At 44.6% G+C, this 26,762-nt stretch overlaps 1 protein-coding gene across 2 annotated transcripts in view; it reads right to left on the reverse strand.

The window, feature by feature from the left end:
* The window catches only part of LOC147452466 (phosphatidylinositol-glycan biosynthesis class F-like protein), a 59,284-nt gene extending 34,956 nt beyond the window's left edge, over positions 1 to 24,328 (reverse strand). The window contains exon 1 of one of the 2 annotated variants that reach the window (XM_086518148.1): positions 24,072 to 24,328. In XM_086518148.1, the coding sequence (XP_086374274.1) occupies positions 24,072 to 24,227 (156 nt within the window). In that variant the 5' untranslated portion in view covers positions 24,228 to 24,328. The remainder of the gene's footprint in view (positions 1 to 24,071) is intronic. The other variant, XM_086518147.1, reaches the window with a different exon arrangement.
* Positions 24,329 to 26,762: the final 2,434 nt, after the last annotated feature.

Here is a 26,762-nt window from a genome sequence, read left to right on the forward strand (position 1 = left end):
ACACTCACGCAAAGCTAATGACGTGGCAGTTGTACGACAGATTTTTGAAAATTGCGATGGCATGATGACGTGGCAGGCTATACGGATTTTCGTAAATTACGCTAGCAGTTTTTGGCATTGCTTTTGGACCATAAGCTTTTGAGTTTTAAAGGCTTTTTACTGTGACTGCTTTTCAGGCCAAGGGCCTTTAAATATGAGGTTAGGACTCATTCTCTGGCATGCTTCCTGGAGAAGGTGTAGAGTCTGGAGTACCGGCTTGTACTGTGTTGATGCAATATACTGAAAGGGGCGCCAAGGTTTGGGGCCAATACTCTTTGGGGTGGAATTCCGCGACTCCGTGTCGCACGTCGTCTCTCTCTTTCAATTTCATTTGTTATTGAAGTGCTAAAAGTCTGTTCAGTCTGTTCTTTTCTATTGGCACGTGGTGCCCGTCTTGTGACAAGAAGAGGTGGTTGATGCACGAATTTCTCAGCTTTTTCACGAGTAGAACAAAGCAGAAATGCACAACAAAAAGCAGAAGAAAGGAATTGACTTCCCGGGTTATTTAAGTTGTCAGTCTACACTTGCATCGGCAAGAAAGCAGAAGAAGCGTGTTCGATTTGAAGGAGTATCGGACGACAGCAGCTTTTACACAAAGAAGAAGAATTTCTATAAAGCCAACCATTATGACTTTCTGGAAGATAAAAGCAAGAAAGTCCGAGAGTTTAAGGAAGGTGGACAGTCAATTAAATTTGACACGTTTTCTGGTTATAGAGATGCTTCGAAGGCTTTGGCTTTCATATAGCAATTTGACATAGCTTTCTCTGGAGGGCGTTACTCAAAGCACTCCAAGATTCGGAGGGCTACCTCTTACTTCGAAGGAAATGCTCGAACTTGGTGGTCCACGCTTCTATTGAACAAGACAGTGCCAGTTAAATGGCTGAAATTTAAAAGGCTTTTTATTCTTCTTGGCTGACTCGAGAGTACGAACGCGACATACGAACTGCTTGGAACCATCTTCGGATGACCAAGAAGGATACATTGGACGCATATTGCGAGAGATTCTGGAGCTCTTTTCTACCAACCTCTTCATTTAAGAAGATCTCGTTCAAAGAATAGATTGAGCGGTTTACCTTGGGACTTCCTACAGAGATCCGAGATCATTGCTTAGAGCAAAAGTCAGATTCCATTCAGAAACTGATGAGTCATGCGAAACGGGGTTTTGCCATTTACTCAGGCAGTTTGACCTACCCCACGGATGAAATCATGACGCAAAGGACCGAACAAAATTCGAACAATGAAAGTAGAAAGAGGAAGAGCAAACCAGAAAAGAAAGAAAAGGATGCACAACCCAAACTCACTCCTCGAGAAAGAGCTCTTTACATCAAAGAGGGGAAGTGCTTTGGATGTGGAGAAACTGGGCACATCTCCGCAAAGTGCCCTAAAAAGGCACAGAAAGAACAGAACGACAAGGATGAAGACAGGCCAGAGGGTTCGAAAGCAGCTAAGGAACGTGGACGAAAAGGCAAGATGTAAACAGGACTGGTTCCAGATCGCATGAGTATTGACCCAAGCACGATGGACGAGAGTACAAAACTTTGCCGAGCATGGGGCAAAGTGAAAGACCAAGAAGCCTTAATCTTCTTTGATGGAGGAGCCAAGGCCAACTTCATTTCACCTGAATTGGCGGCGCGGCTCGAGATCACACATGATCGGATGGGACCACTAGCTGAGGCAATTCTAGCGGCACCCTACAAGGACGTAGCCATTACACTTGTCATTGGCAAACTTCGGTAGCATTGTCTGGGGTAGTTGGGGCATGAGGACTTCTACATAATGCCCTTGGAAGGCTGTGATGTCCTCTTGGGAATTCCCTCGTACCACAAGAACAACGCCGTGGTTGACTATCGAGCGAGAAAAGAGACTTTGACTATAGAGAAGGGCAAAACCATTGTACTTGATGTAACACTTGAGGGCAAGTCTGTCCCTATTGTATCGACTTCGGCCGTTTCAAAATGAATGAAATCCAGTTTGTTTGTTTACTCGATCTTTTTGAGAGAGTTGAATGATGAGAATAGGACAAATATGTCTGAACTTGATAAAGAACGCCAAGATTTTCTCCACACTCATGCCGATTGCTTTTCAAAGGGCCTGACAGGAGAGTTACTATAAGCTCGTCCTGAGGATCATACCATTGATCTGATATCTGGAAGCACACCACCGAACCGCCCACCCTCCCGTGTGAGCCGAGTGAACCAAGTGAAAGACCTCTTGGAAAAGGGTCTTGTCCAGCCTAGTACTTCACTGTACTGCGCTCCAATGTTGTTGGTTTTGAAGAAAGACGGATCTTAGAGAATGTGCATCGATTATAGAGCTCTTAAAACAAAATCACGATCAAGAACAGATTTCCAATTCCTAGGATCGATGATATACTTGACCGACTAAAGGGATCCTCATGCTTTAGTAGGATCGACTTGAAAAGTTGATATCATCAGATCCAAATCGCATCGGAAGACGTCTATAAGACAGCTTTTTGGCCAACTTTTGGGTTACTTGAGTTTTAGGTCATGCCTTTTGGCCTAACCAATGCTCCTGCAACATTTAACCGGATGATGGACAGGATTTTTCAAGAGTACAGACTATTTGTTGGCACTTTCTTTGACGACATCATTGTTTTCTCCAAGGATAAGGCAGAACATAGAGAACATCTGCTACCGGTCTTTCAGGCATTACGAGATCACAAGTTGGTGATTAATGCAAAGAAAAGTGAATTTTTCCTACCAAAGATACACTTTTTGGGACACATTGTGTCAGTAGCAAGAGTGCAGATGGACCCGGCCAAGATAGAGACTATCCCGATTTGAAGAATGTCCATGAAGTTAGAAGCTTCTTGGGCTTGTGTTCGTACTATAGGCGGTTCATTAGAAAGTTTGCCTGAGGTTGCTTCCCCTTTGCATTTGTTGAAGTAGAAAGGAGTCCCTTTCTCGTGGGGACTCACAGAGGTGACTGCCTTTCAGACATTGAAAGAGAAATTGACTACAAGACCAGTTTTTACTTTGCCGGACTTGCAGAAGTCATTTGAAGTATATTGTGATGCTTGTGGTCGTAGTCAAGGTGCAAGAAGGCCATGTCATTGCCTACGAGAGCCGACTGTTCTCAAGGCCGGAATTGACAGCACAGATTTATGAGAGAGCTTTTGGCGATTATCCATCCTCTTACTCAGTGGCGACATTACCTACTCGGAGCAGATTTTACTATCTTCACAGACCATCAAAGTTTACGCTACTTCTTGTCACAGAAGCAGTGCCACGTGACACATCCAACCCTATGTGTCCGTGGACAAGCTCCAGCATGACCAGGGTTCCGTTCAGTCAAGTCAGTATAGAATAGGAAGTGATCTAGCACTTTTGTGAGTCTGTTCGCAGACGTTGCATGTCCAGACACTTAGTGTAGATGCATATCCTCTGGTTGCACACAGCATGATCATAAGCATTCCCATCAAAATCCTTCAGGGAAATTTTCCAGTGAATTTAGCCTATTTTCCCTATTTTTGACATTTTTCACTTATTATTTTTAAGTGACTTTTGTTGGAAAGTAGGCAGGGCAAATTGAGTAAGTTTGTATATAAGCAAACCTAGACTAGCACTATTTGGCAGAAGAGGCAGCAGGAGCACCTTGCTCAGCAGGCAACTTCTCAGCAAGACCAACCCCCACGACTACTCTGGCGTTTTCTCCACAGAAAACCTAGCGTTTTTGCATCAGATCAGCCTTGGTGATTTGTGCACAACAGATCAGCCCCGGCGTCGTCAAGACACAGCAGATCAGCCTAGTGTTTTTCATTTGCAGAACAACCGGCGATAGCAACAAAATTTCAGCCCTAGCGCTTTTGCATCAACATAGCGTTTTGCAGATTCTCCACGACGGAACCTCAAGAACCATCAGCGTTTTCAATTTTCAGCCCTTAGAGTTTCCACATTTTAGCCCGTCTCGTCGTCGTCGACATCTTCGGCAAGTCCAAGCATTGTAGAGATTTGTGCAATCATAAGTAGACCGCTCTCGCCATAGAGAGTGGGACCTTCGGAGGAGGGTTTTACAACATCTTTGGTGTCATATTCTCTTCTCTCTCTATCTCTCAGTCTCATACACTTGCACGCACAGTGTCCATTCACTTTGTTTGTGATCATCGCACTCTCTCATTAAGAACGGAAGGCTGTCCCTTATATAAGAATAGAAGGAACCTTGAGCACAGTTCGAAGCACTCATCTTGGGCAAAGTTCAAACATTCATTCCGCTGCACCTTACATTGGTATCAGAGCTTTGGCAGTGTTCTGTATCACTCAAGGAAAGAACCACAAGAATCACAAGAAATTTTTTTTGCTTGTTGCGTTCGCACGAACCCAAGTTCGCTTGGGCGTGTCGATTCCTAATCGTGTTTTTGAAGAGTGACAGGAATCCCAAGAAAGAAGGGCTTGTCCAGCCTCCCTTTGTGCCTCTTTTCACTCATTGAGAGCGGACCGTGCACTTAGCGGCCGGCCAATCGACGTGAGGTGGGAAAAAGCAATTTTGGTGTGAGCGCAAGGCCGCCAAGGGGTGCGCCCGCGGAAAAGAGCAGAACTCGGGTGAAGAGAAGATCCTTCTCTAACACAGATTGCAAGCGAAAGAAGAACCTAAAGAACCTCATGACCCTCAAGAACCCCAAGAACCAAGACCCCAAGAACCCAAGTTCCTCGTCAACTCAAGAACCTCAAGACCTACAAGAACCCAAGTTCCTCGTGAACTTAAGAACCCAAGACCACAAGAACCCACGACTTCAGAATGGTCATCACTCGAAGCGGAATGGGTGCTTCGCTTAGAGGTGATGAGCATGAGAGAGGCGAAAAAGAATTTTCCCCACCGGGAGGTTTTTCCGACCCTCCCCCTTCCCCATCTACGTCAAGGATTGCACTAACTCCTATGGAGGCTTTTGACAAGATGATGATGGACATGAAGTTAGAACGCGAAGCAAGAACAGCAAAAAGAATGGTCAAATCAAATCGTGAAGACAAAGAAAGAAGAGCCAAATTGGATCGCGAGCGCGAGCGAGCGCGCTTGGCGGCCGAACAGAGAGCCCAACAGATGCAAGAGTTGTTCCGACTCTTTTCTAGTGTGCAGGCACAGATTGCAAAGGATCAAGAGAAGGAGACTCTCTCAATCTCTTCTTCTTCAAAGCATGACAGACAGGATTTGCCTGATAATGATAAGCATGATGACTTGAATGACAATAACAAGCATGATGCTTTGCATGATGATCAAGATGTGATTTCTCACACGCATGATGATTTGCATGAAGATGATGTGCTTGTTCACAAGGATGATGTGTTAGTTGATACTTTCTCTAGTGAAGCTAACCTCATTGCAGATTCGATTAATCATGAAGAACCGATCTTGGCTCTCGAGTCGAGGTCCACAGAACCCCCACAGGAAGATTTGATCAAAGACGAAAAACCGATCTTGGCTCTCGAGCCTAGGTCCAAAGAACCCTTACAGGAAGTATTATGTATTCGCATGATTAGTACACACGCATTGATCGAGTGTTTCATTCGTGATCGTTTCCTGTATTTTAGTCAACGTCTTTATGTGATCCCTTTTCCTAGGCATGACATATTGTACGTTGAGCACGTTTCACTCATGGATGAGCACGGATGTATGCGGATTTCTCATGAAAAGATGACATGTTTGCATTCAAGGAAGTCACATTCCAGTCTCTTCCTTGGCACGACACAGTCATAGAAAGAGCACATGAACGTATAAGCACCAAGCATGGGCATTTCCATTGTGTTTTGCCACAGTTGATTGATTTAGATCAACACGATAAGGTTCGATCTCATTGTTTGCGTGTGTGTGGTGAACGAGTTAGCACTCCGTCTCTTTGTTCATCTACATTGCATGCACAATCTTTGAGGAAGACAAGATTTTTTCCACTCACTTTACATGGAATGGGTATGTTCATGTTTTTGTGTTGGAAGTGGTTTCAAGAATTTTCAGCCATGGAGATTCTTGAAGAAGAAAGAAGCATGACTCTCGACGAGGTTGAAGCATTGAAGGAGCCACAGAAGACATTGTGTCGCTTTCGGCCGCTTTCGGCGCGGCCCAAAGAAGCAAGCGTTGCAGACCTTTATGAAGTTCAAGTACCGCACGGCCCACACATCAGAGTGGCCGGCAAAGAGTCCCTTCCAGAATTCTGGATGCTATTGGCGATCTCCCTCGATGCCATACAGTTCGGTATCAGTACCTCACTTTGAAAAGGAGGGGATGTCACGTGACACATCCAACCCTATGTGTCCGTGGACAAGCTACAGAATGACCAGGGTTCGGTTCAGTTCAGTCAGGTCAGTCTAGAATAGAAAGTGATCTGGCACTTTTGTGAGTCTGTTCGCAGACCGTGCATATCGAGACACGTAGTGTAGATGCATATCCTCTGGTTGCACACAGCATGATCATAAGCATTCCCATCAGAATCCATCAGAATCCTTCAAGGGAATTTTCCAGTGAATTTAGCCTATTTTCTCTATTTTTGACATTTTTCACTTATTATTTTTAAGTGACTTTTGTTGGAAAGTAGGTAGGGAAAATTGAGTAAGTTTGTATATAAGCAAACCTAGACTAGCACTATTTGGCAGAAGAGGCAGCAGGAGCACCTTGCTCAACAGGTAACTTCTCAGCAAGACCAACCCCCACGACTACTCTGGCGTTTTCTCCACATAAGACCTAGCGTTTTTGCATCAGATCAGCCTTGGCGATTTGTGCACAGAGATCAGCCCCGGAGTCGTCAAGACACAGCAGATCAGCCTAGCGTTTTGCATTTGCAGAACAACTGGCGACAACAGCAAATTTTCAGCCCTAGCGTTTTTACATCAGCATAGCGTTTTGCAGATTCTCCAAGACGGAACCTCAAGAACCATCAGCGTTTTCAGTTTTCAGCCCGTCTCGTCGTCGTCGACATCGTCGGCAAGTCCAAGCATTGTAGAGATTTGTGCAATCATAAGTAGACCGCTCTCGCCATAGAGAGTGGGGCCTTCGGAGGAGGGTTTTACAACGTCTTTGGTGTCGTATTCTCTTGTCTCTCTATCTCTCAGTCTCATACACTTGCACGCACAGTGTCCATTCACTTTGTTTGTAATCATTGCACTCTCTCATTAAGAACGGAAGGCTCTCCCTTCCATAAGAATAGAAGGAACCTTGAGCACAATTGGAGCACTCATCTTGAGCAAAGTTCAAACATTCATTCCGCTGCACCTAACAAGCAACTATCGGAAAAGCAGATGGGGTGGGCGAACATCTTACTTCCAGATTGTCCATGAGCAGAGACAGAAGAATTTGGTGGCAGATGCTTTGTCCCGGAAGCCGGTAGTTTTGGCTATTTCCGCGATTCATCATAGCAGCACCGAGGATATGGTCGATCAGTATGCCACAGATAGAGATTTTGCAGATATTTTCACTCACATACGGAATGGGGAGATAGTAGCGGGATATTCCATTCGGGATGGCTACTTGATGAGGAAAACTACGTTGTGTGTTACACAGCCGTTGAGGGAAAAGGTTATGACCGAATGCCACTGACCACCTTTTACAGATCACCGCAGCATTGCTACCACCTTGAAAGGGGTAGAGAGATGTTTCTTTTGGCCGAGACTCAAGAAGGATGTGGACGAGTTTGTGCGCAGTTGCTTGGTATGCCAGAAGGTCAAGTTTGACAGGCATAAAGCACAGGGATTTTTACAGCCTTTGTCCATACCCACCTACCCCTGGGAAAGTATTGCAATGGATTTCATTTTTGATCTCCTGAGAACACAGAGTGGTGACGATGTATCTGGACTGTTATTGACAGATTTAGCAAGCAAGCTCATTTCATTCCAGTGAAGAAAACAGTCAAGCCGGATCACTTAGCGAGACTGTTTGTGGCCCAGATCTTCAGATTACATGGCATGCCCGAGACGATCGTCTCCGACAGAGTCCCCACATTCACGAGTTTCTTTTGGAAGGCTATTTGGGAAAACATTGGCACGCGGTTGCAGTTCTTGTAATCGTTCCACCCGCAGACTAACGAGCAATCCGAGATTGCCAATTCAGTGATACTAGATTCATTGAAGTCTTACATCTCGGATCAAAAGACTCAATGGGAAAAGTATTTACCTTTGGTGGAATTTGCCTACGACGGGGAAGGCGCCATTTGAGATTATTGAAGGTGCTACGAAGGTTCCACCCTTCCTAAGCACGAAAGATAAGATTTTTGAAGCCGATCAGTACACGCGTGACTTGGACACAGCTTTTGCCAAGGTCTGCAAGGCTTTGCAGTAATCTCAAGAAAGACAGAAAAAGGCAGCAGATCGCCATCATCGCGATTTGAAATTGAAGAAGAACGATTGGGTGCTCTTACATTTTGAGAAGGCACGCCTGAGAAAGAAAAAGAGAAAGGAGAGGCTTTTTCCAAAGCTTAGTATACGATACTACGGACCTTTCCAAATCTCCAAAAAGATAAATAATATCTCCTTCCGACTGAAGCTGCCCGAAACTTGGAGGATTCACAATGCTTTTCATGTGAGTCTCCCGAAGCCTTTTAAAGGCGATGTGCCCGAAGATGGGGAGCCTGATGAGCAACCCGAAGTGGAAGAAAACGAGGAGATCCTTGTTCCCGAACAAATACTGGCACATAAAGTGTAACAGACTTGGACACTCCAAGTCAAGAATTAACCGCGACAGCACCAAATAACCACTTCAAAACAATTCACAGATCACAATAGATTTGCACTGGCCCGGCGGAGTTCCGTGCCTAGAGATATTGGCCCCAAAGACTGGCGCCCCTTTCGGTATTTCTTTTTGTATTAATCAATCATCAAAGTACAAGAGAGTGGATCGGGATTCACTCTCAGACTCTGCGTCCAGATGCCCTGAGAAGTGAGGCCCTCACCACTAATTTAAAGGTTACAAGGGATGCCCAAAAGCAGAGCCCCAAAAGCTTTTAAAATCAAAAGCATCAGTTCTCTCTCTCTCTTAGAGAGTCTTTTCTCTTTTTTTTATAAAAAAAAAGCAAAAGCAAAATTCGCGTCGCTCATCATTTTCCAAAAAATAATAATAATAATAATCCGCCTCCGCGATTTTCGGAATTTAGGGTTTTTTGGCAAAAATTAGGGTTTGCAGGAATTTTAGGGTTTCTGGCAGAAATTAGGGTTTCTACTGTCCGCCACGTCATCACTTTGTGACATACCCCCCTCTTGAAAGCATTGTAATCGACCGCGATTACGCCTGCAAAACCGACAAAAGCCATAAACCATCTTAGCAGACACTGACTGTTAGTACCTACGTACTAGGAACACACATCTAGCACATGTACAAAATCGACAGCCACATCACACGACATCACAGGACATCACCAGACATCACAGGACATCACATGACATTCAACATTCATTCGGATCTTAGACCATGATTTATCGGTAATGTAGCTAGCAATCACATCTAGGTCCAATCGGGACCTCATCGATGTCCGATTGACTAACCCCTATTGCAACCATGTCTATTCGAGATCAATCAGACCAAAATGCTGCAGTCATTTCGGCATCAGTTCCTGCACTCACAAGAAGTCAAGAACAAATCAGTATCATAATCAAGAATTCCATTTCATAAAGTCATCCAACAGAATACTGTCAGCTCTCAGTATCCCTGAAGCTCAAAGAGACATCAGTGACTTTAGTATCAAAATCGAGGCATCTGTTGACAAAGGAGCGGAGTAACTCCCCTCTTGTGCATCCCACTACACCAGATCTTCGGCCAAGCTGAGTTCTGGGTTCCGTTTGGAGTAGACTATGCTAAACCAAAACATCGAGGTAAAGTTTCTGTAACATACTTGGACACTCCAAGTCAAGAATCAACCGCGACAGCACCAAATAACCACTTCAAAACAATTCACAGATCACAATAGATTTGCACTGGCCCGGCGGAGTTCCGTGCCTAGAGATATTGGCCCCAAAGACTGGCGCCCCTTTCAGTATTTCTTTTTGTATTAATCAATCATCAAAGTACAAGAGAGCGGTTAGGGTTTCACTCTCAGACTCTGCGTCCAGATGCTCTGAGAAGTGAGGCCCTCACCACTAATTTAAAGGTTACAAGGGATGCCCAAAAGCAGAGCCCCAAAAGCTTTTAAAATCAAAAGCATCAGTTCTCTCTCTCTCTTAGAGTCTTTTCTCTTTTTTTTTATAAAAAAAAAGCCAAAGCAAAATTCGCGTCGCTCATCATTTTCCAAAAATATATATATATATATTTTTATTTTTATTTTATTTTAAATAATCCGCCTCCGCGATTTCCGGAATTTAGGGTTTTTGGCAAAAATTAGGGTTTGCAGGAATTTTAGGGTTTCTGGCAGAAATTAGGGTTTCTGTTGTCCGCCACGTCATCACTTTGTGACATACCCCCCTCTTGAAAGCATTGTAATCGACCGCGATTACGCCTGCAAAACCGACAAAAGCCATAAACCGTCTTAGCAGACACTGACTGTTAGTACCTACGTACTAGGAACACACATCTAGCACATGTACAAAATCGACAGTCACATCACACGACATCACAGGACATCACCAGACATCACAGGACATCACATGACATTCAACATTCATTCGGATCTTAGACCATGATTTATCGGCAATGTAGCTAGCAATCACATCTAGGTCCAATCGGGACCTCAACGATGTCCGATTGACTAACCCCTATTGCAACCATGTCTATTCGAGATCAATCAGACCAAAATACTGCAATCATTTCGGCTATCAGTTCCTGCACTCACAAGAAGTCAAGAACAAATCAGTATCATAATCAGGAATTCCATTTCATAAAGTCATCCAGCAGAATACTGTCAGCTCTCAGTATCCCTGAAGCTCAAAGAGACATCAGTGACTTTAGTATCAAAATCGAGGCATCTGTTGACAAAGGAGTGGAGCGACTCCCCTCTTGTGCATCCCACTTCACCAGATCTTCGGCCAAGCTGAGTTTCTGGGTTCCGTTTGGAGTAGACTATGCTAAACCAAAACATCGAGGTAAAGTTTCACAATCCGAGGAGTATCTGCTAGGTCCTCCTCCTCCATCCACTTCGCATCAAATGCAGGAAAGTTCTTGAACTTAACCAAGAACCGCCTTCGGACTTTACCTTTCTTCGTATCATTATGTGCCAAAATCTGTTCAGGAACAAGGATCTCCTCGTTTTCTTCCACTTCGGGTTGCTCATCAGGCTCCCCATCATCATGCACATCACCCTTAACAGAGTTCAAGAGACTCACATGCAATGCATTATGAATCCTCCAAGTATCTGGCAGTTTCAATCGGAAGGAGACATCATTTATCTTGTCAGTAATCTGGAAAGGTCCGTAGTATCACATACTAAGCTTTGGAAAAAGCCTCTCCTTTCCCTGTTTCTTTCTTAGGCGTGCCTTCTCAAAAATAAGAGCACCCAATCATCCTCCTTCAGTTTCCAGTCGCGACGATGGCGATCCGCTGCCTTTTTTCTGTCGTTCTTGAGACTCCTGCAAAGTCTCGCGAACCTTGGCAAAAGCCGTATCCAAATCTCGCGAATATTCATCCGCTTCAAATTTCTAATTTTTCGTGCTCAGGAAGGATGGAACCTTCGCAGCAGTTTCAACAATCTCACATGGCATCTTCCCCGTCGAAGAGTGTATCGTGTTATTGTAGGCAAATTCCACCAAAGGTAAGTTCTTTTCCCATTGAGTCTTCTGATCCGAGATACAAGACTTCAATAAATCTAAAATCACTGAATTGGCAATCTCAGATTGCCCGTCAGTCTGCAAGTGGAACGATGACGAGAATTGCAACCGCGTGCCAATGTTCGCCCAAATTGCCTTCCAAAACAAACTCATAAATCTCGGGTCTCTGTCGGAGAAAACCGTCTCAGGCGTGCCATGTAATCGGAAAATCATCGTGATCATTCTGTATTCTCGGGAGATCAAAAAAAAATGAAATCCATTTCAATAGTTTCCCAGGGACGGGTGGGTATGGGTAAAGGCTGTAACAATCCCTGTGCCTTATGCCTGTCAAACTTGACCTTCTGGCATACCAAGCAACTGCGCACAAACTCTTCCACATCCTTCTTCAGTCTCCGCCAAAAGAAATCTCTCTCTACCCCTTTCATGGTGGTAGCAATGCCGCGGTGACCCGTAAAAGGTGGACAGTGGCAATCAGTCATAACCTTTTCCCTCAACGGCTGTGTAACGCACAACATAGTCTTTTTCATCAAGTAGCCTTCCCGAAGGGAGTATCCAGCTACTGTCTCCCCATCCCGTATCCGTGTGAAAATATCTGCAAAATCTGCATCTGTGGCATACTGATCGACCATATCCTCGAAGCTCCTATGATGTATCGTGGAAATAGCCAGAACCAACGGTTTCCGAGACAAAGCATCTGCCACCACATTCTTCTGTCCCTGCACATGGACAATCTGGAAGTGAAACTGTGACAAGATGTTCGCCCACCGCATCTGCTTTTCCGAAAGCTGCTTCTGTGACAAGAAGTAGCGCAAACTCTGATGGTCTGTAAAGACAATAAAATCCGCTCCGAGTAGGTAATGCCGCCACTGAGTAAGAGCATGGATAACCGCCAAAAGCTCTTTCTCATAAATCTGTGCTGTCATCTCCGGCCTAGAGAACAAACGGCTCTCGTAAGCTATGACATGGCCTTCTTGCATCAAGACCGCACCCAGACTACGACCACAAGCATCACAATATACTTCGAATGACTTCTGCAAGTCCGGCAAAGTCAAAATAGGTCCCGTAGTCAATTTCTCTTTCAATGTCTGAAAGGCAGTCACCTCTGTGGGTCCCCACGAAAAAGGTACTCCTTTCTGTGTCAAGATATGCAAAGGGGAAGCAACCTCTGCAAACTTTCGTATGAACCGCCTGTAGTATGAACATAGTCCCAAGAAGCTTCTAACTTCATGGACATTCCTCAAATCGGGCCAATCACGGATAGTCTCTATCTTGGCCGGGTCCATTCGCACTCCTGCTGCTGACACAATGTGTCCCAAAAAGTGTCTCTCTAGTAGGAAAAATTCACTTTTCTTTGCATTAATCACTAACGTGTGATCTCGTAATGCCTGAAGGACTTGAAGCAGATGATCTCTGTGTTCTGCCTCATTCTTGGAGAAAACAATGATGTCGTCAAAGAAAGTGCCAACAAATAGCCTGTACTCTCGAAAAATCTTGTCCATCATCCGGTTAAATGTCGCAGGAGCATTGGTTAAGCCAAAAGGCATCACCAAAAACTCAAATAACCCAAAAGTCGTCCGAAAGGCTGTCTTGAAGACATCTCCAAGTGCTATCCTGATCTGATGATATCCACTCTTCAAGTCAATCCTGCTAAAGCACGAGGATCCCTGTAACCTGTCGAGTATATCATCGAGCCTAGGAATCGGAAATCTGTTCTTGATGGTTATTTCGTTGAGAGTGCTATAATCGATGCACATTCTCCAAGATCCGTCTTTCTTCAAACCCAACAACACTGGAGAGCAATACGGTGAAGTACTAGGCTGGACAAGACCCTTTTCCAAGAGGTCTTTCACTGAGTTCATAATCTTTTCATTCTGTACTCGGCTCACTGATAAGGTGGCCGATTCGGTGGCGTGCTTCCAGATATCAGATCAATGGTATGATCTTCAGGCCCTCTCAAAAGCAATCGGCATGAGCGTGGAGAAAAAAAATCTTGGCGTTCTTTTCTTCAGGTCAAAACATATTCAACCTTTATCCATCGTTCAGTTCTCCCAAAAGAATGAGTAAGAAAACTGAAGTTCATCAAGTACAATCTCTAAGCCCTTCATTTATCAAAGTCGCTTTCTCGGCCCGGTAGTCAACCACGGCGTAGTTCTTCTGGTACCAAGGGATCCCGAGTAGAACGTCACTCACGTGCCCTGAACACCCCTGTCATTGCAAACAAAGTTTGCCAATGCTCGGTGTAATGGCAACATCCCATCCGGGTGCCAGTCGAACTACCTCCGCCAGTGGCGTCAGTCTGTCGGGCGCAGTTCCAAATCGAGCCGCCAATTCCAAGTGAAAAGAAGTTGGCCTTGGCTCCTTCAAAAGAGCTTCTTGATCCTTCACTTTGCCCAAAAAAAAAAACGGCAAAGTTTGTACTTTCATTCATTTGATTCGGTGCAAGTCCCACGCCATGTGGTACCAGTTCTGCTTTTCTATCTGCCTTTTCTGCCACATTCCTCAGCTGCTCTCGAACTCTCAGACCTGTCGTCGTCTTTATCATTCTGTTCTTTCTGTGCCTTATCAGGGCACTTTGCGGAAATATGTCCATGTTTCCCGCATCCAAAGCACTTCCCCTCTCTGATGGAGCGAGCTCTCTCCTCAAGAGTAAGCTTGGGTCGTGCATCCTTTTTTTTTTCTCTGGGTTGCTCTTTTTCATTCTACTTTCATTCCCAGAAGTCTGTTTGGCTCGTGTCATGGCCTCATCTGTGGGGTAGGTCAGACTGCCAGAGTGAATGGCAAAGCCCCGCTTCGCATGACTCATCAACTCCTGAATAGAAGCTGACTTCTGTTCCAAGCAGTGATCTCGGATCTCTGTAGGTAGACCCCAGGTAAACCGCTCAATTTGTTCTCTGAACGAGATCTTCTTGAATGAAGAGGCGGGTAGAAAAGAGCTCCAGAATCTTTCACAATAAGAATTCACTGTATCGCTCTTGGTCATCCGGAGATGGTTCCAAGCAGCTCGTATATCTCGCTCAAACTCTTGAGTCAACCAAGAAGAAATAAAAAGCCTCTTGAATTTCAGCCATGTAACTGGCACAGTCTTGCTTAATAGAAGCGTGGACCACCAAGTACGAGCATTCCCCTCAGAGTAAGAGGCAGCTCTCCGAATCTTGGAGTGCTCTGAATAGCGTCCTCCCGCGAAAGCGATTTCAAACTGCTGTATAAGAGACAAAGCCTTCGAAGCATCTGAGTATCCTGAAAAGTATCAAACTTGATCGAGTGGCCACCTTCCTTAAACTCTCGGACTTTCTTGCTGTTATCTTCGAGAAAGTCATATTGGTTGGCTTTGTAATAATTCTTCTTGTTCGCATAAAACTTTCCGTCATCGGAATCTGAGCTGTCTGTAGACGAGTCCTCAGTAGAACTGTCAGTCTCTGGGCGAGATGTAGCCTTCTTTGCCTTTTTCTTGCCCGTTCCGAAGCTTTGTGTCTTGCTTCGCTTTCTGCTTTTTTTTTCTGTCTTCTTCGCTCTAATCCGAGGAGCTAGAAGAACTGTCAGAAGAAGAAGAAGAAGAACTGGGTACTCCTTCAAATCGAACACGCTTCTTCCGTTTCTTTGCTTTGTCGAATGTCGACTGACGACCCAAATATCCCGGGAAGTCAGTACCTTTGTTCTGCTTTTTGCCGTGCTTTTTGCCTTTCTTTTGCACGTCGAAAAGCTGAGCAATCCGTGCATCAACCACGTTCTCCAGTTCCTTCTCCGTATATTTCTTGGAGGTAGAAGGAGTCTTGAGAGCGGGTTTCGGGAGTGGTGTTGTGGTTCTCTGCCACTCCATCTGTACCTCTTTCAAAGAGGTCTGGTTCATATATTTTACCATCTTCGGGTCCTTGGTAAAATTGAGCATCATCTTTGTTGCATCGCCAATCAATTGACGACGCTCCATCTCTGTTTGCTCCGCCTGAGTAGGCCGAGGCGGGCCATACTCTCTGTCTGAATCTTCGTTGTGATCCCAGCCCCCATCTCCAGATGCAGAGGGAGTCGACTGATCATTGCCTGAAGCCATAGGTGCCGCGGAAAAAAAAAATCGGAGATCGGATTCCCCGTAGAAGAGAAATCGGCCGTGCTCTGATACCACTGTAACATACTTGGACACTCCAAGTCAAGAATCAACCGCGACAGCACCAAATAACCACTTCAAAACATTTCACAGATCACAATAGATTTGCACTGGCCCGGCGGAGTTCCGTGCCTAGAGATATTGGCCCCAAAGACTGGCGCCCCTTTCGGTATTTCTTTTTGTATTAATCAATCATCAAAGTACAAGAGAGCGGTTAGGGTTTCACTCTCAGACTCTGCGTCCAGATGCTCTGAGAAGTGAGGCCCTCACCACTAATTTAAAGGTTACAAGGGATGCCCAAAAGCAGAGCCCCAAAAGCTTTTAAAATCAAAAGCATCAGTTCTCTCTCTCTCTTAGAGAGTCTTTTCTCTTTTTTTTTATAAAAAAAAAAGCAAAAGCAAAATTCGCGTCGCTCATCATTTTCCACAAAAAAAAAAAAAAAAAAAATTAATAATCCGCCTCCGCGATTTCCGGAATTTAGGGTTTTTGGCAAAAATTAGGGTTTGCAGGAATTTTAGGGTTTCTGGCAGAAATTAGGGTTTCTGCTGTCCGCCACGTCATCACTTTGTGACAATTTCACAATCCGAGGAGTATCTGCTAGGTCCTCCTCCTCCATCCACTTCGCATCAAATGCAGGAAAGTTCTTGAACTTAACCAAGAACCGCCTTCGGACTTTACCTTTCTTCGTATCGTTATGTGCCAAAATCTGTTCAGGAACAAGGATCTCCTCGTTTTCTTCCACTTCGGGTTGCTCATCAGGCTCCCCATCATCAGGCACATCACCTCTAAAAGGTTTCAAGAGACTCACATGCAATGCATTATGAATCCTCCAAGTATCTGGCCGTTCCAATCGGAAGGAGACATCATTTATCTTGTCAGTAATCTGGAAAGGACCGTAGTATCACATACTAAGCTTTGGAAAAAGCCTCTCCTTTCCCTTTTTCTTTCTTAGGCGTGCCTTCTCAAAAATAAGAGCACCCAATCATCCTCCTTCAGTTTCCAGTCGCGACGATGGCGATCCGATGCCTTTTTCTATCGTTCTTGAGACTTCTGTAAAGTCTCGCGAACCTTGGCAAAAGCCGTATCCAAATCTCGCGAATATTCATCCGCTTCAAATTTCTAATCTTTCGTGCTCAGGAAGGATCGAACCTTCGCAGCAGTTTCAACAATCTCTCATGGCGTCTTCCCCGTCGAAGAGTGTATCGTGTTATTGTAGGCAAATTCCACCAAAGGTAAGTTCTTTTCCCATTGAGTCTTCTAATGCGAGATACAAGACTTCCATAAATCTAAAATCACTGAATTGGCAATCTCAAATTGCCCGTCAATCTGCAAGTGGAACGATGACGAGAACTGCAACTACGTGCCAATGTTCTCCCAAATTGCCTTCCAAAACCAACTCATAAATCTGGGGTCTATGTCGGAGAGAATCGTCTCAGACGTGCCATGTAATCGGAAAATCATCGTGATCATTCTGTATTCTCGGGAGATCAAAAAAAATGAAATCCATTTCAATATTTTCCCAGGGGCGGGTGGGTATGGGTAAACGCTGTAACAATCCCTGTGCCTTATGCATGTCAAACTTAACCTTCTGGCATACCAAGCAACTGCGCACAAACTCTTCCACATCCTTCTTCAGTCTTCGCCAAAAGAAATCTCTCTCTACCCCTTTCATGGTGGTAGCAATGCCGCGGTGACCCGTAAAAGGTGGACAGTGGCAATCAGTCATAACCTTTTCCCTCAACGGCTGTGTAACGCACAACAGTCTTTTTCATCAAGTAGCCTTCCCGAAGGGAGTATCCCGCTACTGTCTCCCCATCTCGTATCCGTCTGAAAATATCTGCAAAATCTGTATCTGTGGCATACTGATCGACCATATCCTCGAAGCTCCTATGATGTATCGCGGAAATAGCCAGAACCAACGGTTTTCGAGACAAAGCATCTGCCACCACATTCTTCTGTCCTTGCACATGGACAATCTGGAAGTGGAACTGTGACAAGATATTCACCCACCGCATCTACTTTTCCGAAAGCTGCTTCTGTGACAAGAAGTAGCGCAAACTCTGATGGTCTCTAAAGACAGTAAAATCCGCTCCGAGTAGGTAATGCCGCCACTGAGTAAGAGCGTGGATAACCGCCAAAAGCTCTTTCCCATAGATCTGTGCTATCATCTCCGGCCTAGAGAACAAACGGCTCTCGTAAGCTATGACATGGCCTTCTTGCATCAAGACCGTACCCAGACTACGACCACAAGCATCGCAAAATACTTCAAATGACTTCTGCAAGTCCGGCAAACTAAAATCTGGTCCTGTAGTGAATTTCTCTTTCAATGTCTGAAAGGCAGTCACCTCTGTGGGTCCCCACGAAAAAGGTACTCCTTTCTGTGTCAAGGTATGCAAAGGGGAAGCAACCTCTGCAAACTTTCGTATGAACCGCCTGTAGTACGAACACAGTCCCAAGAAGCTTCTAACTTCATGGACATTCCTCAAATCGGGCCAATCACGGATAGTCTCTATCTTGGCCGGGTCCATTTGCACTCCTGCTGCTGACACAATGTGTCCCAAAAAGTGTATCCATGGTAGGAAAAATTCACTTTTCTTTGCATTAATCACTAGCGTGTGATCTCGTAATGCCTAAAAGACTTGAAGCAGATGATCTCTGTGTTCTGCCTCATTCTTGGAGAAAACAATGATGTCGTCAAAGAAAGTGCCAACAAATAGCCTGTACTCTCGAAAAATCCTATCCATCATCCGGTTAAATGTCGCAAGAGCATTGGTTAAGCCAAAAGGCATCACCAAAAACTCAAATAACCCAAAAGTCGTCCGAAAAGCTGTCTTTTAGACATCTCCTGGCGCTATCCTGATCTGATGATATCCACTCTTCAAGTCAATCCTGCTAAAGCACGAGGATCCCTGTAACCTGTCGAGTATATCATCGATCCTAGGAATCGAAAATCTGTTCTTGATGGTGATTTCGTTGAGAGTGCTATAATCGATGCACATTCTCCAAGATCTGTCTTTCTTCAAAACCAACAACACTGGAGAGCAATACGGTGAAGTACTAGGCTGGACAAGACCCTTTTCCAAGAGGTCTTTCACTGAGTTCATAATCTTTTCATTCTGTACTCGGCTCACTTGATAAGGTGGCCGATTCGGTGGCGTGCTTCCAGATATCAGATCAATGGTATGATCTTCAAGCCCTCTCAAAAGCAATCGGCATGAGCGTGGAGAAAAAAAAAATCTTGGCGTTCTTTTCTTCAGGTCAAAACATATTCAACCTTTATCCATCGTTCAGTTCTCCCAAAAGAATGAGTAAGAAAACTGAAGTTCATCAAGTACAATCTCTAAGCCCTTCATTTATCAAAGTCGCTTTCTCGGCCCGGTAGTCAACCACGGCGTAGTTCTTGTGGTACCAAGGGATCCCGAGCAGAACGTCACTCACGTGCCCTGAACACCCCTGTCGTTGCAAACGAAGTTTGCCAATGCTCGGTGTAATGGCAACATCCCATCCGGGTGCCAGTCGAACTACCTCCGCCTGTGGCGTCAGTCTGTCGGGCGTAGTTCCAAATCGAGCCGCCAATTCCAAGTGAAAAGAAGTTTGCCTTGGCTCCTTCAAAAGAGCTTCTTGATCCTTCACTTTGCCCAAAAAAAAAAACGGCAAAGTTTGTACTTTCATTCATTTGATTCGGTGCAAGTCCCACGCCATGTGGTACCAGTTCTGCTTTTCTATCTGCCTTTTCTGCCACATTCCTCAGCTGCTCTCGAACTCTCAGACCTGTCATCGTCTTTATCATTCTGTTCTTTCTGTGCCTTATCAGGGCACTTTGCAGAAATATGTCCATGTTCCCCGCATCCAAAGCACTTCCCCTCTCTGATGAAGCGAGCTCTCTCCTCAGGAGTAAGCTTGGGTCGTGCATCCTTTTTTTTTCTCTGGGTTGCTCTTTTTCATTCTACTTTCATTTCCAGAAGTCTGTTCGGCTCGTTGTGTCATGGCCTCATCTGTGGGGTAGGTCAGACTGCCAGAGTGAATGGCAAAGCCCCGCTTCGCATGACTCATCAACTCCTGAATAGAAGCTGACTTTTGTTCCAAGCAGTGATCTCGGATCTCTGTAGGTAGACCCCAGGTAAACCGCTCAATCTGTTCTTTGAACGAGATCTTCTTGAATGAAGAGGCGGGTAGAAAAGAGCTCCAGAATCTTTCACAATAAGAATTCACTGTATCGCTCTTGGTCATCCGGAGATGGTTCCAAGCAGCTCGTATATCTCGCTCAAACTCTTGAGTCAACCAAGAAGAAATAAAAAGCCTCTTGAATTTCAGCCATGTAACTGGCACAGTCTTGCTTAATAGAAGCGTGGACCACCATGTACGAGCATTCCCCTTAAAGTAAGAGGCAGCTCTCCGAATCTTGGAGTGCTCTGAATAGTGTCCTCGCGCGAAAGCGATGTCAAACTGTTGTATAAAAGACAAAGCCTTCGAAGCATCTGAGTATCCTGAAAAGTATCAAACTTGATCGAGTGGCCACCTTCCTTAAACTCTCGGACTTTCTTGCTTTTATCTTCGAGAAAGTCATACTGGTTGGCTTTGTAAAAATTCTTCTTGTTCGCATAAAACTTTCCGTCATCGGAATCTGAGCTGTCTGTAGACGAGTCCTCAGTAGAACTGTCAGTCTCTGGGCGAGATTTAGCCTTCTTTGCCTTTCTCTTGCCCTTTCCAAAGCGTTGCTTCTTGCTTCGCTTTTTACCTTTTCTATCTTCTTCGCTCGAATCCGAGGAGCTAGAAGAACTGTCAGAAGAAGAAGAAGAAGAACTGGGTAGGTCTTCAAACTTGACGCGCTTCTTCAATTTCTTTGCCTTGTCAAATGTCGACCGACGACCCAAATATCCCGGGAAGTCAGTGCCTTTCTTCTGCTTTTTGCCGTGCTTTTTGGCTTTCTTTTGCGTGTCAAAAAGCTGAGCAATCCGTGCATCAACCATGTTCTCCAGTTCCTTCTCCGTATATTTCTTGGAGGCAGAAGGTTTCTTGAGAGCGGGTTTCGGGAGTGGTGTTGTGGTTCTCTGCCACTCCATCTGTACCTCTTCCAAAGAGGTCTGGTTCATATATTTTGCCATCTTCGGGTCCTTAGCAAAATTGAGCATCATCATTGTTGCATCGCTGATCAACTGGCAACGCTCTATCTCTCGCCGCTCCGCCTAAGTAGGCCAAGGCGGGCCATACTCTGCCTGAATCTTCGTTGTGATCCCAGCCCGCATCTCCAGATGCAGAGGGAGTCGACTGATCATTGCCTGAAGCCATAGGTGCCGCGGAAAAAAATTCGAGGATCGGATTTCCCGTAGAAGAGAAATCGGCCGTGCTCTGATACCACTGTATCAGACTTGGACACTCCAAGTCAAGAATTAACTGCGACAGCACCAAATAACCACTTCAAAACAATTCACAGATCACAATAGATTTGCACTGGCCCGGCGGAGTTCCGTGCCTAGAGATATTGGCCCCAAAGACTGGCGCCCCTTTCGGTATTTCTTTTTGTATTAATCAATCATCAAAGTACAAGAGAGTGGATCGGGATTCACTCTCAGACTCTGCGTCCAGATGCCCTGAGAAGTGAGGCCCTCACCACTAATTTAAAGGTTACAAGGGATGCCCAAAAGCAGAGCCCCAAACGCTTTTAAAATCAAAAGCATCAGTTCTCTCTCTCTCTTAGAGAGTCTTTTCTCTTTTTTTTATTAAAAAAAAGCAAAAGCAAAATTCGCGTCGCTCATCATTTTCCAAAAAATAATAATAATAATAATAATCCGCCTCCGCGATTTTCGGAATTTAGGGTTTTTGGCAAAAATTAGGGTTTGCAGGAATTTTAGGGTTTCTGGCAGAAATTAGGGTTTCTACTGTCCGCCACGTCATCACTTTGTGACATAAAGACAGAAAGATTAAGGGTAAAGTGATAAGGCAGTTCTTGGTTAAATTCAAGAACTATCCTGCGTTGGATGCGAAGTGGATAGAGGAGGAGGACCTAGCAGATACTCCTCAGATTCTAAATCTTTACCTTGAAGCTTTTGGTTTAGCATAGTCTATTCCAAATGGAACCCCGAATTCAACTTGGCCGGATATCTAGTGCAGCAAGTATGCATAAGAGGGGAGTTACTCTGCTCCTTTGTCAACAGATGCCTCGATTTTTGATACTAGAGTCACTGATGTCTCTTTGAGCTTCAGGGATACTAAGAGCTGACAATATTCTGATGTAATGACTTTATGAACTGGAATTCCCAATAATATGATACTGATTTGTTCTTGACTTGTTTAAGTGCAGGAACTGATAGACGAAATGACTGCAGCATTTTGATCTGAATGATCTCGATAGACATGGTTGCAATAGGGATTAGTCAATCGGGCATCTATGAGGTTCTGAGTGGATCTAGATGCGATTACTAATTGCATTGCCGATAAATCATATCCGAATGAATGTTGAATGTGATTTGTCATGTGATGTCCTGTGATGTCAAGTGATGTCCTGTGATGTCGTGTGATGTGACTCTCGATTGGTACATGTGCTAGATGTGTGTTCCTAGTGCGTCGTACTAACAATCAATTTCTGCTAAGACAATTTATGGCTTCTATCTTTTTTGCAGGCGTAATCGAGCGCGATTACAATGCTTTCAAGAGGGGGGTATGTCACAAACTGGTGACGTGGTTGCCCAGTACACACACTCTCCCCTGGCACACGGTCCCAGAATTGTTGGCTACTCCCGAATTCGTGCAAGGCTGAAACGGCAAGGACTGTACGGACATTTCCGCATATTGCCGCGCAAAACGCGGAGCTGTACGGAAAGGCGGCGTATGGGGCAGCTTTTGCGTGGGCAGCTTTTGGCTCGCTAGCTGCTTTATTCTACGCAATATAGAAAGAGAGAGGACTTGATTTGACTTGCTTTATTTTTACTCAATATGGCTTGAGAGATGAAGGCTTTATTTTTGAAAGCTTTTGAAACAGCTTTTGGGGCTCTGCTTTTGGCATCCCTTGTAATGAATAAATAAGTGGGCAGGGCAAGCCTCCCACTTCTTAGAGCATCTGGACGCAGAGTCTAAGAGTGAGAGCCTCCCACTCACTTGTACTTTGAGTTGCAGATTAATACAAAAAGAAATACCGAAAGGGGCGCCATACTCTAGGGCCAATATCTCTAGGCACGGAACTTCGTCGGGCTAGTGTCGAATCAATTGTGAACTGTGAACTGTTTTGAAGTGAATTCTTGTGGTGTCGCGGTAGAATCTCGACTTGGGAATGTCCAAGTCTGTTACCTCCCCCTTCTAATTTAGGCCCCTCGGCCACACTTTTTGGGATCAGTTCTCCTTGTTCTCGCAACCAGTTCTTTCGCGTTGGGCACGCCACGTCATCACTTAGTGACATCAAAATTGGCCAGATCTTAAGTATGTGCATGAAGTTCGAGGCTTTTTGGGTTTGTGCTCGTATTACAAGAGGTTCATTAAAAAGTTTGCCGAGATTGCTATGATTTGCATACCCTGACTCAGAAGGGTGTTTCAATTACTTGGGGACCCTCAGAAATTGCAGCATTCGAGACACGCAAAGAAGAAGAAGAAGAGAATTTTAACATCGTAGGAAACTATCAAAGAGAAGTTGACAACTGGTCCTGCTTTGATATTGCCAGCTTTTCTCCCTCTCTCCTCTCTCTACATTTCCTCTAAACTCCATCTCTCTCAACAGCCCCCACATTCTCACACATTTTCTGCATTGTACAAGAGTTTGCAAGTCGCAGGGCCAACCGAGATGCCACTCCACCATCTCCTTGGGCTGTTGTAACATCCTCAAGGGATATCTACAAGAGACATACGTTGTTCGAGGCTGATTCGGAGTAATCCATCCAGGCTCGTGCGAGGTTACCTTGCTGTCCACACCAAGGAGTCCATATACACACTGGTTGCCACTCCATTCTTTGACCGGCTCACTATTCCACTGCACCTTTTACTTACTGTGTACCCGATGCATATAGTACTGAATTTTGAGCTCCTAGAGATAAAGCTCCATCCATCCATCCATCCAACACCTTACTTTCTTAAACCAGTGGGGTACCATTGATTCGTTTCATAGGCCCACTCCTTATATGAAATTCCGAAAGCATTAGAAAAGCATATGGAAACAACCATTACCACGAAAACAGATGGTTTGCAATGTTCCACAATTCAAGGCATTGTGCTATATGGTACAGAAACATAAACATAATAGAGAAAGTGCCGGCTCTTACACCAGCAATACGAAGGGTGTGAGCAGGATGGTCGACGAGATTGAAGCCTTGGCTGTGAGGAATGATCCAGAGACCCAGGAGGAGCGCGAATGCGGGAGGCACGTGCAGAAATAGAACTTCCGCCACAGAACAACTCCTCCTCTCTGCTTTCTCCATCCCGTCGCCTTCACCAACGCAAAACGACCCTCGGCAGTGTTCCCAGAAAACCTGTAAACAGTTACAATGCACCTGCTAGGTTTTTGGTTTCTACCTGCAATATAAAAATTTACACTTTGGAAAAACTGTGAAATTTTCCCTTGTTTAGTTATAATTTTATGAAAAACCTTTAAAATTTTGGAGAAAAACCCGTAAATTTCCAAAGCCCATTTTTTTCTATTTGTTTGGATAAATGTCCTTTGGGAACACTGACCCTCGGTCTTAAATGACCCCCCAGCCTCCTCTGTCAGGTGGGATCTACGGTCCCTATTGATTGGGGGCGACGGGATCGGTTTTGCACCGTCCGATGGCAGTTTAATCCCCAAGTGATCACTATGTGATCACAATTAAAAGCGGTTTAATCCCCAAGTGATCACAATTAAAGTGAACTCCACGTGAACTTGATGTGAACATCAAGTGACCGCCGAGTGAACCCCATGTGACTTCCAATCAAGATGTGATCACCATGTGAACCCACTTATTTCAAAGTGATCATGGTGTGACCTCGAGCATCCCAAAGTGATCTTCGAGTGAACACCATGTGATCCTCACCCCGTCATTTTTGTTATATGACTGAACGCTCTCACCTCCACTTCAAGTAGCATGCGATAGCTTAATGGAAGAGCCTTGGTCTCCAGTGTGGTAGGTGGTGGATTCAAGTCGCGGGGGCTCAACCGACCACAATCTTTTTATTTCTAACAATAAACGGACGATCGAGATCGTTTGAAGATCGTCGACCGTTGATCCCACCTGACAAGGGGGGTATCAAATAGTCTCGAGGCCCTGCCATGGGATCCACGAACAAACTCGAACATTCAAAGTAAACTCAGACCAGAATAAATATATGTGAACACCTATTTTTCAACGAAATGTCTATGTGCACCTGGTAAGGGGATTGGGCTGCTATACAGCACCCATCTGAATTCGATTAAGAGTTAGGGAACCTCCCACCAAATTTTTGGTTGTCGTTCGATCTTCTCGAGATCACCACCCTCAATCATCCGTCGTTGATCCCATGGATGGGGGGTCATTTAAGACCATGTGCCATCAATACGACGAGCACTTGAGAAGAGAGGCGTCATACGGGCTTAAAAAGAGCATGTTTAGGACCGAACACTTGAATATTTAATATACTTTCATGTGCATTGCAAAGCCTTTTTTGCCTTTCCCGTGCAAAATTTATGTGTGTTGGTGGCTTGCTGATCATGGGCGAGAGCTTTGCAACAAGCAAATGTGCTTTTGCCAACTCATTTGCACATACGTTCAAGCAGACATGTGTGAAAGGGGCCTAAACTACCACGCTTCTCCTAACTGGTGTCAAACATTTGTATCCACTCATTTGTATCCACTCATGACAATAGGATAAAGCAATGCATTGTCTTGTTGGGCAACTTTTTGTTATGTCAATCAACAATTCCCGAGTACTTATTCAATATGAAGTTGTGCTCCAGATTGAATACAAGTACGTCCATCTGCCATTTGGGATGTTGCCAGTTCTTTCATATTTTATGCTCTCAACTGCATGAAAAGAGTGGAATGTCCAAGAATCTCTTGTTCAATTGTTATGCATGATGATAAACACATAATTATTATGAATAGAGAATGCACACAAAGGATACGAAGAAGCCAATCAGTGCAGATTGGGTCCAATTTGCAAGTGAACTCCTTTCTTGTTCTCGTGTTGAGGCATGCCTATAAAACAAAATGATGTGTATGAGCATATTCTCATGGGCTTAGATTCATGGATGTGTACATGTGCTTAGCGATAGTTGTCGTGTGAACATACATTATTTGGGAGTAAGAGCCATAAACGGGGCATCGTTAGTGTTTTGAGATTCTAGATCATGCATATCATACTTTTTGAATGTGAGTTGTATCATCACAATGTACTCACCTCGCCTACAAGGTTCAATGTAGATAAAAATTGCCCATGGGCCCTGCTAGCTCTCTCCACCTTCGAAGGTGTTTGAGGTCTTGGGACTGAGGCTTGGAATAGTTAAAGCTTTCCACAAAGTTTATGTTATGCTTGTGATGCAAGAAGCTTTCCATCTTCATTGCATCACCTAGGTCACAAGGAACACAAAGATTGTATTGTAACAAGTCTCTCTCGATGGTAGAAATCATAATACAAATGCCTATTGGAGGGGGGACCGGCTCCACATAAATCCGGCCCTCAATTGTTGTCGTGTTATCTAAATTCTCTCTCTTGCAAGAGTATTGTTCATACCAAGTTAACTAATTGCTATGTCTATGTTGTTATCTTCAATTATGTTCACTCGCTATGCTCACAAGGTAATTTCTCAAAAGTACTCTCATTAATTTCCGCTGCTCTCAAGTTAATAGGCCAATTCCATTACATTGGTATCAGAGCATTTGGTTTTTCTTTTCTTGCTTAAGAAGAGAGGTCCTTAATTAGCCTATAAATGGTTGATTTTGTTAATTATATTAGGGTAAGGGAACTGGGATCTATTATCGGTTTTGTTGAGCCGACTATGT

This window comes from Adiantum capillus-veneris, chromosome 8 (assembly GCF_014529385.1).
Source record: "Adiantum capillus-veneris isolate H3 chromosome 8, ASM1452938v2, whole genome shotgun sequence".
NCBI lineage: Eukaryota > Viridiplantae > Streptophyta > Polypodiopsida > Polypodiales > Pteridaceae > Adiantum > Adiantum capillus-veneris.